At 37.0% G+C, this 15,188-nt stretch overlaps 1 protein-coding gene across 1 annotated transcript in view; it reads left to right on the top strand.

Annotated features, from left to right (window-relative positions):
• The window catches only part of NBAS (NBAS subunit of NRZ tethering complex), a 161,626-nt gene that overhangs the window by 143,373 nt on the left and 3,065 nt on the right, over window positions 1-15,188 (top strand). The window contains exons 50-51 of the mRNA XM_005521850.3: window positions 2,587-2,731; window positions 8,557-8,685. Of these exons, the coding sequence (XP_005521907.3) occupies window positions 2,587-2,731; window positions 8,557-8,685 (274 nt within the window). The remainder of the gene's footprint in view (window positions 1-2,586; window positions 2,732-8,556; window positions 8,686-15,188) is intronic.

Raw genomic sequence — 15,188 nt, 5'->3', positions numbered from 1 at the left:
GCACTCAAAGCTGTACACTTCTTAAAATTTTATTTTCATACCCATGTTATGCATGCATGCTTTTCCACCCAGATGGCTCATAGGCAGATGTCATTTTAAACATTTCATAAAGGTGTTTCTTAAAAAAATTATTGATAGTACCTGAAGCTCTACAGTCCTTTGGAACTTGCTGCCTACATTCAAAAGGCATTTTTTATATTTATTATAAATATTGATAAGATGCTTTGGAACTGAAATAACCCTGGTGTTTGAGACCCAGTACTTTAGTTCACTTTTTAAATCTTAATCCCAGATTTTCTGCTTTTGGCTTTGGGAAAAAAAAAATTAAGGTGTTTCTGCTGTGATTTTGAAGTAATACTTTTTTTCATTATGAGAAATAATTTTTTATAAGCACAGCTGAACTGAAGTAAAATTCAAGAGAGAAGAAAACTGAATTCTGCCTGTAGGTGTCAGATTCTGGTAACTTAATTTTGGTTTTAATTAGGGATAGCCGATAGTTGTTAATAGTGTACAGGAGTATTTGAAATAGTTACAAGGAATTGTGATGAGAAAAGCTTTATGTATATAAACTATATAATCTGATACTTAAATTTGCATATGGCAAGCCTTGATGGCCTTGCATCTTTCTGGTTTGTTTGGTTTTTGTTGTTGTTTTTGGGTTTTTTTTGTAGTGTGATTTTTGTTTCCTTTTTCTGATGGAAAATTCTTAGATTTTCTTAATGTACTCTGGGGGCAGCAGCTGTAGAAATGGAAATGCATTTTGGCTCTGAGTCTGTAAGTGAGAAGTGGCTCACAGAGCAGGAGCTATCCCTTTAATCAGTGACAAGGTAGAGTTGCAGGGATTTTTTCCTTCTCATGCCCTTACTGGGGATTCAGACAGAGTGCCTCGTGTTCTGTTTGTTGAATAATCTGGTGTCTTGGGGTTCGACCCATCACGTTGAAAGGAGCGGAGTGGAGGAACTCTGCTGTTGGCAGCCACACTTCTGACAGCTCTGTGCTCAGTGCCTGTGACGGATGGAAAGGCTCAATTAAGTTGTCAGAAGGAAGAAAGACAATGACTTCTGTTTAATTTACATTCAAAATTGCCCACTCCTAGCTTCTCTGTCTGGTTTTCATGTCGGACTGTAATGACAGCTGCATGTGGAGCTGCTTTCACTTGTTTACACTGTGTACTTTTAAAAGTGGACAATGAGCAGAAGATACCTTTTATGTATGAAATAGTAGATATTGGTAGTTGTTCGCTCCAGAGCTGTCAGACACTTGGTGTGTCAATCCAACAGACTCTTAACAGACTCCATTTACAATTATATTAATGTGTTGCTTTAATAATTGCTGCAAAATAATAACTTTGAAAAGCAGGATTTTGACAGTACTTTGCTTCTTCTTCTTGTTCTTCTTCTACATGTACTAAATGAGTATCTTAATTTTCACTAAATTGTAATACCACTGTCACTTTTGGTCCTGCTGTGAGAGTTATTTTTTTGTTCTTGTTTTTGTTTTTTTAAGCTAAAGTGGAAAGTTTACCATGTCTTTGGGATGCTGATTACTGACCAGAGAAATTGATGGGGTGATTTTTAAAATGCCTCTTGTGCCTTCTTAAGTTTATGTGCAGATAAACATAGACATTGTGTTATTGTGACTTAATACAATCATTATATAAGCTGTAATTGCACATGATTTTAGCCCACTGTAGGTGGGAATTGCATCAACTTAATTTACATTAGAAAAATGGCAGTGTAGGTGTGTTTCAGTGTTGTGCTTTGTGCTATCAGTTAAAAGTGGCTTGTTACCCATTTCTGTCACTGCATCCACTCCTAGTCAGTATACCTATTTCTAACAAAAGTATCCAGATATCTCCATGATCTACCAAATAATGGCTACAAAAAAAAAACAACTTTACAGCAAACACTGCCTTTGCCATCCTGCATGATGAAATTTACTTGTATACACTGTCTCCCATCTGTTTGTCTGACTGTAATGGTAACATAGCATGAGGTTTCATGTGGAATTAAAAGAACGTTTTAAATGTGTAAAACAAATGTAACCCTATCCGTATCTACTAGCAGAGTTCAGATGCATGTAATTTTACTTTCTTACCCTTTTTGGATGGGCTGTGGAGAAAAGTTTATTTGTGTTTGTACTTACTGGACCTGAAAATTAAAATGTGAATCTGACTATATATTTTCCTCTCAGAAGCAAGAGGAAACTTGAGAAACAGAAGCTGTTAGAATGTGATCAAAGCAAACAAAATTAGGAATGCTGGATTCCTGTCACCCCTCCCTTGATACCACTCTCCTTGGGAAATCAGCTGGTGTAAAGCCAGGAGAAGATCCTGTGCTATTCCAATTTGATCAGTCTATCTGATGTACAGTTCCTCAGGGTTTGTAATAAGCATGTCATAATTCCAAGTAATTTAAAATTCTTTATTGCATTGAAAGAGCGATGGCATTATGGAGAGTAACTTGTCTCAAAACTTTCTTCTTTCTTTCATGAGGTTGTACTTTCAAGTCACACATGAGAAACAACCTATAGAAGATGGCATATGTATATTTATATTCTATATTCATCTCTTTTTTTACTGGGCAGATTGTGCACAGATGATAATCCCTGGGTGAAACTGGGGACTTTCATGCTGCAGAGGTGCCCACCTGAGGAAAAGGAGAACACAGGAAATGAAATTTTGAAAATCTGTCGTTCTTTGTATGAGACAAAGCACATGCTCCCTGCCAAGGTAAGTTTTAACTTTGGGTATCATGTTTATGAGCTCTGTCTCAAGGTTCCAGCTACAAGTAAGATGTTGCCATACTGGATCAAGTGTAGTGGAGATGTAAGGAGATGTAACAGAGAGGTTGAGATCTGGGTTCAGTCTGTCCTGAGAAGAGATGGTTATCGGAGATCATGTCTTTAAGTAGTCCAATAAGGAAACAAGGAGAGGAATTAGAGTCAGTCTCTTTTCAGATATGCTCAGTTAAAGGACAAGAGGCAATAGAGATGTGTTACATCATCATTGCATTGAATTTTTCATCCTTAAAGTTGTGAAACATTAGAATTAGAACAGTTAGATGCCTAGAAGAGATATGGGGAATCTATCTTTTTAGGTATTTAGGACTTGACTGGATTATGTCACAGGCAGTTTGATATTGTTGGACTTGTTTTGAGTTGGAGGCTAGTTGGATTAGCTGATCTTTTTAAGTCTGTTCCAGTATAAATTATTCTTTAATGTATTTGTAGAAAGGCTTTAATAATCTGTTATCATTTAGATCAGTGTTGCAAAAACTGTTACTTAAATTATCAGTAATTCTCTTACTAATAAATGCATAAAGATGTAGTGAGGAATCCCTGAAAAACATGGTGATTGGAAAAAACCTTAATATACAAGTAATTGCTAAGTAGCGACTATGATACTCTAACTTGTCTTCCCTATCTGTGCATACTTCAATACAAACATCTCTTATGTATAGAATTATTAAAGTGTTTTGTATGTAAACACTGTATATTAATGAAGACAGACTGGAGAAGTTCTTAATAAACTTCACACAATTTCAGAGTAGTCATGCATATTTTTAGCAGGCTGATAAATCTCTTGTTATCTTTATTCAGTCACTGTCTTTTATAGAAAACAGCTGATGTTAGGAAGAGAAGCAGAATAAAAACAACACATTATGTTTAAAATACAGACAGGTGGGTGTGTGGGTTTTTGTTTGTTGTTTGTTTTTTTTCCCTAGCCCAACACACTGATCTGAATAAAATTCAGAAATCTATGTAAAACATGATTCCAGAAGGTGGCAGTAAGCTGAAGTGATAAGTGCATTTATAAATTTATTCATCCCACCAAAACTCTTTGGTGGAAGGCAGGTCTATGTATCCCTGGGACTGGTATAATTATATGCAGCTTTTCTTTGGAAGGTGCTGAAATGATGCATTGTAGTTTGTAAACTCACAGTTATATCTGATGGGAGTAGCTGAACTTTGTCAAAGTAGAATATTCTGCCTCACCTTGGTGATCCAGGGAGACAAATCCCTCTGAGTGTCACTGTCAGACAGCAATCAGTTCACCAAGAGTTCCGCTCAAGAAGGGTCATGCATTTCTCTTAGTTGAGTAAACCTTTCCACGATCTCCATGACAAGTAAAGTTTACATACGGTTTTGGTATTGGTAGACAGCTTTGGTTGGAGATGCTTTCCTTTCTTTTTTTTTGTAATGGTACAGCATATTGAAAGAGCCCATCACGTAAAGTATGACTGTACAGGTAAGGATATGAAGTTACTTTCATCTTCAAGGTTTAAACAGGCTTACTGATGTAAAATACGTTTTTTTTTACGCTAGAACGCTGTGCAGTAAGAAGGAGTTGCACTGAAATATGTAGCTGTACAGTTACCTACAAACACAGGCTGCATTCCTCTAAGTCACTACTTGGGAAGAGCAGAAATGACTTGCAGGAATTTACGTAGTTTATTTGTATGTATAGCTACAGTACTTAAGTGCTCAAATGACAGATTTGCAGTCGTGTGGCTGAATAAGATGAAAATGTGATCACTGACAATTAACCTGTTTAGGTGATTTCACATTTCATTAAATCCACTTGATTAAGATGACAAATTTGGAATGATGGAATTCTAAAAACTGAAACCAGTTAACTGTCATGAAAAACATTTGCTATTCAAGTTCTCTCCCATAGTAACCTTGCTAAGTGCAAAGGTTGTAATGGAAAGCACGTGTAACTTCAAAGTCATGTGGTCTAGAAGAGCCATCTTTGGATATAGTCATGAAGGATTTAACTCTTTTTTTTCATTCCATATCCTACTGGTCCATCTAGTTTTTTAAGCCAAGTACTTTTTAAATGTCTTTTGGATAGTTACATAGCTTTAATCTTTGTATCTGTGTCTGTGTTTTCTTTGGAGGGCTGTTTTTGTGGGGTTGTTTGTTTGTTTTGGGTTTTAATTTGCATCATTCAGTGGATAGATAGCTCCATTCCTTTTAGCAAAAGAAAGCATTGGTTTTGTTTTTTTTTTTGCCTGGAAGACACATGCTTGGATTGTCCAATATCTGCTCTGCCTGATTAATCTCTTTAGAAAGGGATAAAAACTTCTCCCCTTGGTAATTGTTAAAAATGTGACTCCTCTGAATATCTTACGTTCTTCTCTCAGCCTATGGGTCATGTGTCAGTTAACATGAGAGAATGCATCTGGTCCCTTTTCTGTAATCACCCTGGGGTCCTAGTGGCTATGAGATACCTCCTAGAATAATACAGCAGACAGTTGGTCTCCTTTTTTCCTAATTGTTGTAGCTAGTTTTTCCTGGGGTTTATATATGATTTTAGATGATGTGATTTTGTTCATACACAGTTGTGTCTGCTCATTCTCTTCAGATAATGTTGAATTTAAGTGCTGCTTTTCAGTCTGTTTTTAGCCTCTTCAGACATAATGCTGTTTGTATTCATTATCCAGCCCTTCAAGTCATCCATGAAAATACTGAATAATAGTGGACCCAAAACGGACTCCTATGGCATGTGGTTTATTAGCTGTGCTGATGTCACAGTGAACCACTGACAGATGTGTAACTAGATAGAAGACAAAAGTTGTCTTACAAAAGTTTCAACTAAATCATGGTAATTTGATTTTGAATTGGGCCTTCCCTCAACCCTCTCACAGGTTACATCAAACCCCCTCTAAGCAGAGCCTCTCATGGCAGGCAGCAGACACTTGAATGCTTTCAAGTGCTCACTGCAGACCAGAAACCCACTTATGTTGCTCTGAGAAGTGCTGTGGCTAATGACTTCCTTCCTGAGCTTGGGTTTTTAATTCCTGTCCAAAGCAGCCCTGCACACATCTGGCTGGCGTGCTGACCAGTTGCTTTCTGTGGAAAAAGAAATGCAGTAGTTGGAATGTGTATTTCTTCTTCAAAAGAGATTATGGCTTCTTCTGTACTTGGGCATGGTAGTTAAGACTGAGTATATCTGCTGGACATGCTACTATCAGGCAGAAAGTTATTCAACTTGTCCATCTGGTTTTGAGAGGGAAATGTTACCAAGTGTGATAAAATTGCTGTTTTGCTCGCATTATGTATTTTATGATTCAGAATTTGTTTTCTGAATATAAGTCACATCTCTTGCTATGAATACGCATTTTCAAGAGAAGAAGACGTGCAGACTTTCCATTCAGTAAATTTGCTGGAATGGCAGGTATGCATCTCAAAAGAAATCCAGTGGAATATGAAACTACCAGAAGTTTAATAAGCATTTGAATGATCACATAAAGCTTAATGTATTTAGTCATCTTATTCCTTGATCCATGTCATGCCATTCACAACAAGCATGCCCATGCTGCTAAATTGGGTGGAGCTGTTGACTCCCTCAGGGATAGAGAGGCCCTGCAGAGAGACCGGGACCAGTCACAGGGATGGGCAATCACCAGCTGCATGGAGTTAAAAAAGGGAATGTTCTGGATTCTGTACCTGGGGCAACCCTGGATTTACAGACAGACTGGGAATGAGGTGCTGGAGAGCAGCCCCACAGAAAGGGACCTGGGGGTCCTTGGGGCCGATGGCAAGTTGAACAGGAGCCAGCAGTGCCCTGGCAGCCAGGAGGATCAACCCAGCCCTGGGGGCATCAGGCTCAGGACAGGGAGGGGATTGTCCTGCTCTGCTCTGGGCTGGGGCAGTTTTGGGTGCCACAATACAAGACATTAAACTGTTAGAGACTGTCCAGGGGAGGCCGTGAGGATGATGAAGGGTCCTGAGGGGGAGCCATGTGAGGAGTGGCTGAGGTCACTCGGTCTGTCCAGTCTGGAGGAGACTGAGGGGAGACCTCACTGCAGTTACAACCTCGTTGTGATCGGGAAAGCAGGGGCAGACACTGATCTCTGCTCTTTGGTGACAGTGACAGGATCTGAGGGAATGGCCTGAAGTTGGCCATTGTCAGGTAGATTTAGGTTGGATATTAGGAAAAGGTTCTTCCCCCAGAGGATGTTTGGCACTGGGACAAGGCTCCGCAGGGCAGTGGTCACAGCAGCAAGTAAACAGAGTTTGCAAAGCATTTGTCCAATGCTCTCAGGTACATGGTGTGACTCCTGGGGATGGTCCTGGGCAGGGACACAAGTTGGACTCGGTGATCCTTGTGAGTCTCTTCCAACTCACCATATTGTGTGAGTCTAAGCATTGACCATCAGTAGCATTACTGAATACAAGTATAAAGGAAGAAGTCTGAATCGGAGAACAAGGCTTGCCTTAGTGACTCAAAGCTTAGTGTGATGGAATATATTCTTCTAGGCTGTTTTTCTTTAAGGGGTAAATTTAGAAAAGACTGAGCGAGTACAGCCCGGGAGCTCCTTGTCCCAAGCAAAGACAGGTGTCTGTGCAGTACATCACATTTGGAGTATTTAATGTCTCCTCATCTTCAGATAATATTTAGGCTTTTAGGCTCACAGCTGCTGAAACTATGCTACTAAATATGTGGATCATCTTAGTTATTAAATTGTTACAGTTATCATTAAAGTTCAAAACACAAAAAAAAAACATTACTTGCATTCTCTCCGTTTAGTATTTAGCTGATGTGCTCCTTTGACAATTACTTTCAAATTGTTGGAGTGAAACAGAGAGAAGCTCTTAAAAGATGGATACCATTTTCAGTGTAACTACCATACAATATCCAGAGTCCCTAGTGTAAAGTGCCTTGGAAAATGTTCCATCTTGGATGGGCCTTGCTGGGAAGTGGTTGTGACAAGCAGCCTAAATTCTCAGAAATGACAGAAAGGGAAAGGGAAATTATGATTTAATTTATAATAGAATCTATAGGTTAAAATACTTTTTGATGTATAAATGAAGAAAATGAACAACATTGAGGAAAATAGCTCGCATGTGGGACATGTTGTTTGGTTGTTTAACTAAGGGACAATGTAAAGGTTTGGAAGTGCACAGTAGATTTGTTGAGGGATGTTTTTGTTTTTATTTTAGAAGGTATTTTCTGGCCAGTTTTGTTTTGAAATTGTGTGATGCTAAATTTATGCTGTATTATCAAATATAGGAAACCAGATGAATTAACCAGAAAGTTAATTTGCTAAACTTTAATTGTGTATAAAATATTGTATAAAATTTTGAAGCTTTTTGCAACAGAAGCAACAGAAGCATTGTTCAAGTCTGGTATGTACTGTTACTTCCTCTTCATTTTGTTCTACTTTTCTGATTGCATTATTGAGTTACAGAATTGTCAGAGGTGTCTGTCAACATTTCTTCCTTTGTTTTGCAGTATTTCAGTAAGCACAAATATATTAGTCCCACAGAGAGCTGTCATTGCTCTGTTATTTTTTCAGTAAAGCTCCTGGTTGTAATGGTGATTCAGTACCTGCCCTGTCTAACAAATGTTGCATTTTAACCAGTATTCCACATTTTTAAAATTTGTTCTTTCAAGTTTTCAAGGGGGTGTTTCCAACAGGGAATTCATTTGTTATGGAAGTGTGGTTTTCATTTTGCATTTGACATAAAATTTTCATAAATTTTATTGTGAATGATGATGTTAGTATCTTCAGAGATCACACTGAGAGAATTTGCTTTTTATTTCAGTGTATAAAAGAATTATGTTTGCTGCTGCTTAACCAGTCCCTCCTGCTGCCATCCCTGAAACTGCTGGTAGAAAGCAAAGACCAAGACCTTCACGCTGTGGCACTGGAGCAGATAACAGCTGTTGCTAAGGTAGGAACAGTTGAATGAACCACCTTTCAGAGGCTGAGATAATAAGTTAGCTCTTTCATCTTCATGTAGTAAGCAGAGATTACTGAGACACTTACCATTATTAAGGTTTTCCACAGCTATTGTGTCCACGGTGACCATTAACACAGGGCTGGTACGAGCTTTTATACATACTCGAGGTGATTAAGCCTCATAGCACTTCCTTTAAATTACTCGGTATGCTGTTTTATGTCAGTGTGGTGGAACAGAAACTATTCTGACATATGAAGTAGGTTGTTACCTCTGTGTTCATATTCCCTTGCTTTGGGGTTTTTTAAGTGATAATAGTATATCAGATGACTTGACTTGTTTCTGACAAATGTGGTATCTGTTTATATACACTTGGAGAGCTGTTAGGTCACTGTGTTTGTTTTGATGGTATCTTTGGGGGCTTTCATGCCATTCTAAACAAACTTGATTCCATACTGTAGCAAAGTTTCTGGAGAAGAAGCTTAAATACTGTTTTTAATTCGGACAAGAACTGAAAGACATTAATGCATATTTGTCAGCTGCTATATAACACTACATTACGGCCTTTTCCCTCTGTATTGCTTTTCAGCAAATACGAAGGAACACCTAAAAAGAGGAAAGTTAGTCTCCTAGGCAAAAACATTATATCATATATATTTTATCTTTTAGTTGAAAACTTAGCTGAGTTTAAAATTTTTTTGAAGCTCTGAACTTGTGCATGTGCAACCTAACTTCCTTGGGTTTTATGTTAGCTGTGGTCTGAAGTCTAACATTCTGTTGCAAAAGAGAAGGAACCAATTGTCTCTGACCTATTCATGGAAGAGAATGTTTTTTTCCTCTGACTGAATTAACTGCACTGATAATTTTCAGAATTACAATACTTAGGTAGGAAAACTTCATCTTCAGTATTTCCCAATTCTGCACCAAACTTAGGGAGCTTTTGGTTGTGTATTACGATACAAAATAATAATTTGTTATATTTTTCATGTGGTGCTACACAATGAAACTGCCCACATGGAAACAAATGAAACCATGTGTCTTGTTAAATAAATATTCCCTTTTTAAATATAAAAGCTTTAAAAATGTGATTTGTAGGAATTTAGATTGAAATTATAACTGCCTTCTAGGGATACCCTCTATACTGATTGTCACAAAGTTTTAAGGTTCTTTGGTTGTAACAAAACGTACAAATCCTATCCCCTACTTTTACACCATTCTCTTTTACCTAGGAAAGATAGTCTCCATCTTGCTCTTCCCAGAATTCTCCCTTAAGTCTCTCTTCCTCATGAGCTGTGTTTTTCTTTCTTATGCATGTTTTATTCTGGAAGCTTTCTCTTTTAGCATCCTTTGAAAAGTGAGAAATGATCCATCTCCCTTCCAGAACTTATGAAGCCAGAGAAGCAATGGATCTGGAAGCATAGGCTCCATTTCACATATTGCTGATTTTCTTTCAAAAAGACTTTGTTACCAAAATGGAAGAAGCACCAGCTTTTTTAATGTGTTCTCTATGAAGATTTGAAACAGTAGAATGGAAGGTAGCAGGACATATTATATGTAACATATATGTGCTTCTACCAAAATTCTAATGCCATTGTTTGCACCCAGTTTGAATTTTGTTTGCTACTTGAGTTTGGTACCTAAGCTAAGAACACATAGGTATTCCTGTTCCCTTTTTTTATACCAATAAACAAAAAAAGTTCTGTTTTTTACAAAATAATTGTAGAAATATTAACCACCAAAACAATAGTACATTGTTTTCTTCTACCACCTGCAATTTTAGATTTTATTTCTGCAAAGCAAGGCTTTTTGGTAACTTTTAAATAATATTATCTCATTGAAAGCAAGCACAAATATGATAATCTGATATATGCATGCACTTTCTCATCTCTGTGTTCTTGTTAGCCTTTTAAAATTGACTTTTTTGTTAACAGATGAAAGCTGCTGTATAAATGACTAATTCTGAAGCTTGTCAGCAGGAATAAGTGTTCGAGTACATTTTATTTAAATTTTTAAAGCGTAATGCTGTGAGGTAGCACTTTCTGAATGGTTACTAATTGTGTTGCTCTTTAAACTGGCCATTTCTTCCTAGTGTGCTCTAGCCTTTAGTTTTCTACACTCTAGGCTGATTACATTATATAGGAGTTTCAGGGCCAGGAACCTTATTAACTTCTTGATAGTATAAAGTACTTTTTCTACCTGTGCATGCCCAAAATAATATTATTTTGGCTTTCTTATACAGATGGTAGATTGATAAGCTGTTTCTAATTTTTCCTTTTAAATTCAATATTAATTAAAGTTCTGTAAGAGTGCCGAATAACCTAGAATTTTCAAAGCAGTTAGCTTTGGTCTAATGTTTTAAGTCAATGAAGATTTAACTGTTGACTTTATTACATCAGGCATAGAGCTTAGCCAGTATCTTGAATATGACAGTGTTAGAAAAGCAGCAAGTATATAAGAGTGCTGTGCTAAATATAAAAGCTGTTCTTATATTGTGTAAGAAATACCTCTTACTCCTTGTTTTATATGCATCTCTTATGATTACATTATTTGCTATTGTACTGAAAGTGCATATGGTTCTGTTGTTCATTCAGTATAATTTTCTATGCCTACTTTTTGCTTTTTAAAAAACAGTATTCAGACTGTTAATGCTTTTTGTTAAATTCTGAATTAATTTTTCATAGGAAGGCCATTTCTGCTTACATTAAACAGGAAACAGACAAATAACATCTGGCAGAGGGGAATCATAGCTATTGATTCCCTGATCCAGTGCTAACACAGCTCACAAACATGGCTGCAAGAAAAATACAGCACTTGCTTGCTGATAGGATGTATTAGTTAGCCATTTGTTGTGTGTTGCTGACAGCTTTATGGATGCTTACAGTTAAGGATGATGCTGAAGTGCTGATACTAGAAGTTGTACAGCTTTTGCCTGTAATAAACCAGCCAAGTTTTTGTGTAAGCTTTTTGGAAATTGCAGACCCCTCTTTTTATTGTATGTCTTTTAATGAACTGCCACTTGTGTTTTCTGAGTAACAGAAATAACTGTTCTTCCCCTATGTTGTGTACTGTGTGAGTAATTTAAAAAAACAGTTTGCCTAAATAACCCTATTATTGCCAATAGAGTCCTTAAAAGTCAGATGGGTTTTGAGAGGGATTTCAGCATTATCTTTCATAGATGAAAACTGATTTTTATACATCTGAGAGAACAAGTAAATACTCTATTGCCTGTTGGAACCCATAATGTTAAAACAGCTAACAAGTGGGGGCTTAATATAAGCAGTACAAATACTCGTTCAATCAATACTTTTATAGAAACTGGAACAAGAAAAATTTTGTAGTCCGAAAAAATACCTTGGCTCCATTTACATGTTATAATTTCAGTGATGAAGTACTGAATCTACCTTTATAACATGTTTTACTGAAAAATGTACTATGAAAAATCACAATTTTTGTGTGGAATAATGGAATTTCTGCTGTTCTCCAGTGTATAGCATTTATGGCTACTCACTTAATGGGTGTTAATCTTTAAAAGAAATAGGTAAATTATAAACCAGTGGTGATTATGATAAAATGTCTTTCTCTAGTTTATTTTTCCAGGATTTATTATGTCACTGGTTTCTTTTCCCCTTATTTATTTCTTCTATAGATACATACTCCAGGAAGGAATAAAACAGAAAGCCTATTTATCACATATAGTATTGGAAAAGGGAATACTCTGGGAAACAGCAGTTTCAGTTCTTTACTGCTGTTAGGTCATCAGTAGCTCTTACCTTTCATAACTTGAGGATTTTCTATTGCAGAAGTTATTGGTGACATATTGCCTGTTGGTAATACCAGAACCTCTGGATACCTGCACAAATAGTGCTGATGGGGAATTGATCTAGTTCCAAACCCTGCGTGGGCAGGGACACCTTCCGCTAGACCAGGCTGCTCAAAGCCCATCCTGGCCTTGAACACTTCCAGGTTTGGGGCATCCACAACTTTTCTGGACAACCTGTTCCAACCTCGCAGTGAAGAATTTCTCCCTAATATCCAATCAAAACCATTTAAAAGTAAGAAGGTTGGTTTAGATCGGATATTTCCTCTTGTCCTATTACTCCATGCTCTCATAAAACATCCCTCTCCAGCTCTCTTGTAGTGAAAGGCTGTTGTATGATCTCCCTTGAGCCTTTTCTTCTCCAGGCTGAAAACACCAACTCTATCAGCTGGTCTTCATAGGAGAGGTGCCCCAGCCCTCCTGAGATTGTCTTCATGACCTCTGGACCCATTCCAACAAGTCTATGTCTTTGTTGTGCTGGAGGCCCCAAACCTGGACACAGTACTCCCAAGTGCTCTCATAAGAGCAAAGGTACCACTTGAATGCCTACGCTTCAATGTTTGAAAGCAGGTATTAGCCAATACTTAAATAGGAAAGCCAACAGTTCTCCTTAATGTAATTATCCCCATCAGATCTTTTGCTTGTAACCATGGACATTGTGTGTGGGCATCATGCTAAATCTACACTGTCAAATTCTGCTGAAGGAGAGGTGGATATGAAAAATGAAAGCTGCTCCCATTTAAACCTTCCAGATTTTACTCAAATGAAAAATTTATCACCCTTAGCATGGAGTTCTAGATAGGCATAATGATTTTTCTCTAACATATGCACTCTGATTCTGTCATTATTGTGGGTCGTAGTTGACTCAGACAATATGGAAAATGGTTGGGTGTTAATTTGAAGATACCTACACCTCTGAGACCTGCTTAAACTGCAGTCAGCTGCATTCCATATCACTGGAACAGTGATTCTGGTATTAGCAATAGCCTTAGTTTTATGGCCTAGCTAGGGTCTTAGGATAGCAAGGGCTGTGCATCTGCAGGCAGATCAGAAGTGCTTGATGAGTAAGATCTTGAATTAGCTGTCTGCCCAGAAAAAACAGCTGTTTTTAAAACTTGGATAGTAAGATTGTTTTTTACTTGCTGACTTTTACTGTCTTAGACTCAAGAGTGATTTTGAAAATGAAAATGTAGTATGTTTAGGAGTTTGTATCTACTGTAGACTAATATTTGGTACGTATGGCAACCAAAAATAACTTTTACACTTTAAAAAATATTAATGGAAATCAAATTTTGATTTCATCAAAAGCATCCTGGCTCAGATGTGTACAGGCTCTTTCTCTGAAATATTACTTTCCAAACTTTTGGTTATTTACAGCTGTATGTATCTGCTAAGTAATTGCCAGTGGTTTTCTTTCTTGGTTTTGTGCAGTTTAAGGAGAAACTTGGATGAGCTTTTACATTCTGCAGTATTGTTTAACAGAGGATTCAAAAGTGAAAAAACCTATATATTTTTTTATTTTCTTGTAATCTCATCCCACTAGATTTATTTGATGCTTCATATTTTTTTACTTTCGTAATATTTTTTTTAATTAGGCCTTTTATAATTTTAGTGGTGTTTCTATCTGCCCTATACCCTCTAAGCAATCTCTTTTTTAGATTGGAGAGTCATAGTTTTGCTGAGCAATTTCCTGCATAAAAAACTCACTTTATTCTCTATGGTGTATTTTTTTAAAAATACATGCTTTGTGTGTTTGTCTTTTGTATTGTTTTAGTAGGTTTTTTTTTTACTTAAAGGCTTGTTGTTCTGATTTAAAATTAATTTTAAATAAATGTAGTCTCAAGCTACATTTACACTGATTTAATTTTAAAAAATCTTACAGTTCTATTTAAACAGAGCTGTTCAGTGTATAAGTTGTCTTAATTAAGGTTTCTAAACATGTATCAATTCAGTGACAATCTATGTAGGCTGTTATTTTTATTTAAACTAATGACTAGAAATGTGCAATTGATACCAAACAAATTGACATGATTTGGAGCTGTAAAACTGATAGTCAATTGAACTTGCCTATTTTTAAAAGCAATTCTCATTAAACCTCGGTTTCTCTGTGTTCTTTCCGCACCTGCTGGACTCTGCATAGACTGACTGAAGAATGGTGGAACAGACCATTAACTGGCCAGTGGCCTTAACTGCATGAAATGCATTCACAGGGTCTAGTTGCCATCACGTGTCTCTGTCCAGTTGCCTGGAGACAACTGAATTACAAAAGTTCCTCTTCCTTACCAGGTCTTCAGACAGTTTGCAAGAAAATGGGAAATGTTAATTTCGTCTATTTGGGCCTAAGGATGAGCTGTGGGGCACAACCCAGGAGCCTTTTTGTGAGCTGTTTTGTTATGTGTGAAACCAAACTAATCTTATTTCTTTTTGAGTGCAGACAGGTTACTCTGCTTGTGTGTTGCATGGGCATCTTCATCCCTGTAGTATAGCTTAGGTGGTAAATGGTTTATGCTAGGAAAGGTTTTCTTTCAGATTTGTTTTTCTCAATTTTGTAGATTTTTGGTATATGGAATCACACTAATCTATAGCACTTTTCCTAGCCTGAAAACATTTAAATTAAACCTTGCATCTGCTGTCAATCTCACTACTGTAATTACTATTTGCATTTTATGTTCATAAAATC

This window comes from Pseudopodoces humilis, chromosome 3, assembly GCF_049639895.1.
Source record: "Pseudopodoces humilis isolate 2021_Gansu_Grassland_sample_001 chromosome 3, ASM4963989v1, whole genome shotgun sequence".
Classification (NCBI taxonomy): Eukaryota; Metazoa; Chordata; class Aves; order Passeriformes; family Paridae; genus Pseudopodoces; species Pseudopodoces humilis.
The sequence above is the reverse complement of the archived record's forward strand: the minus strand, read 5'-3'. Positions and strand labels throughout refer to the sequence as shown.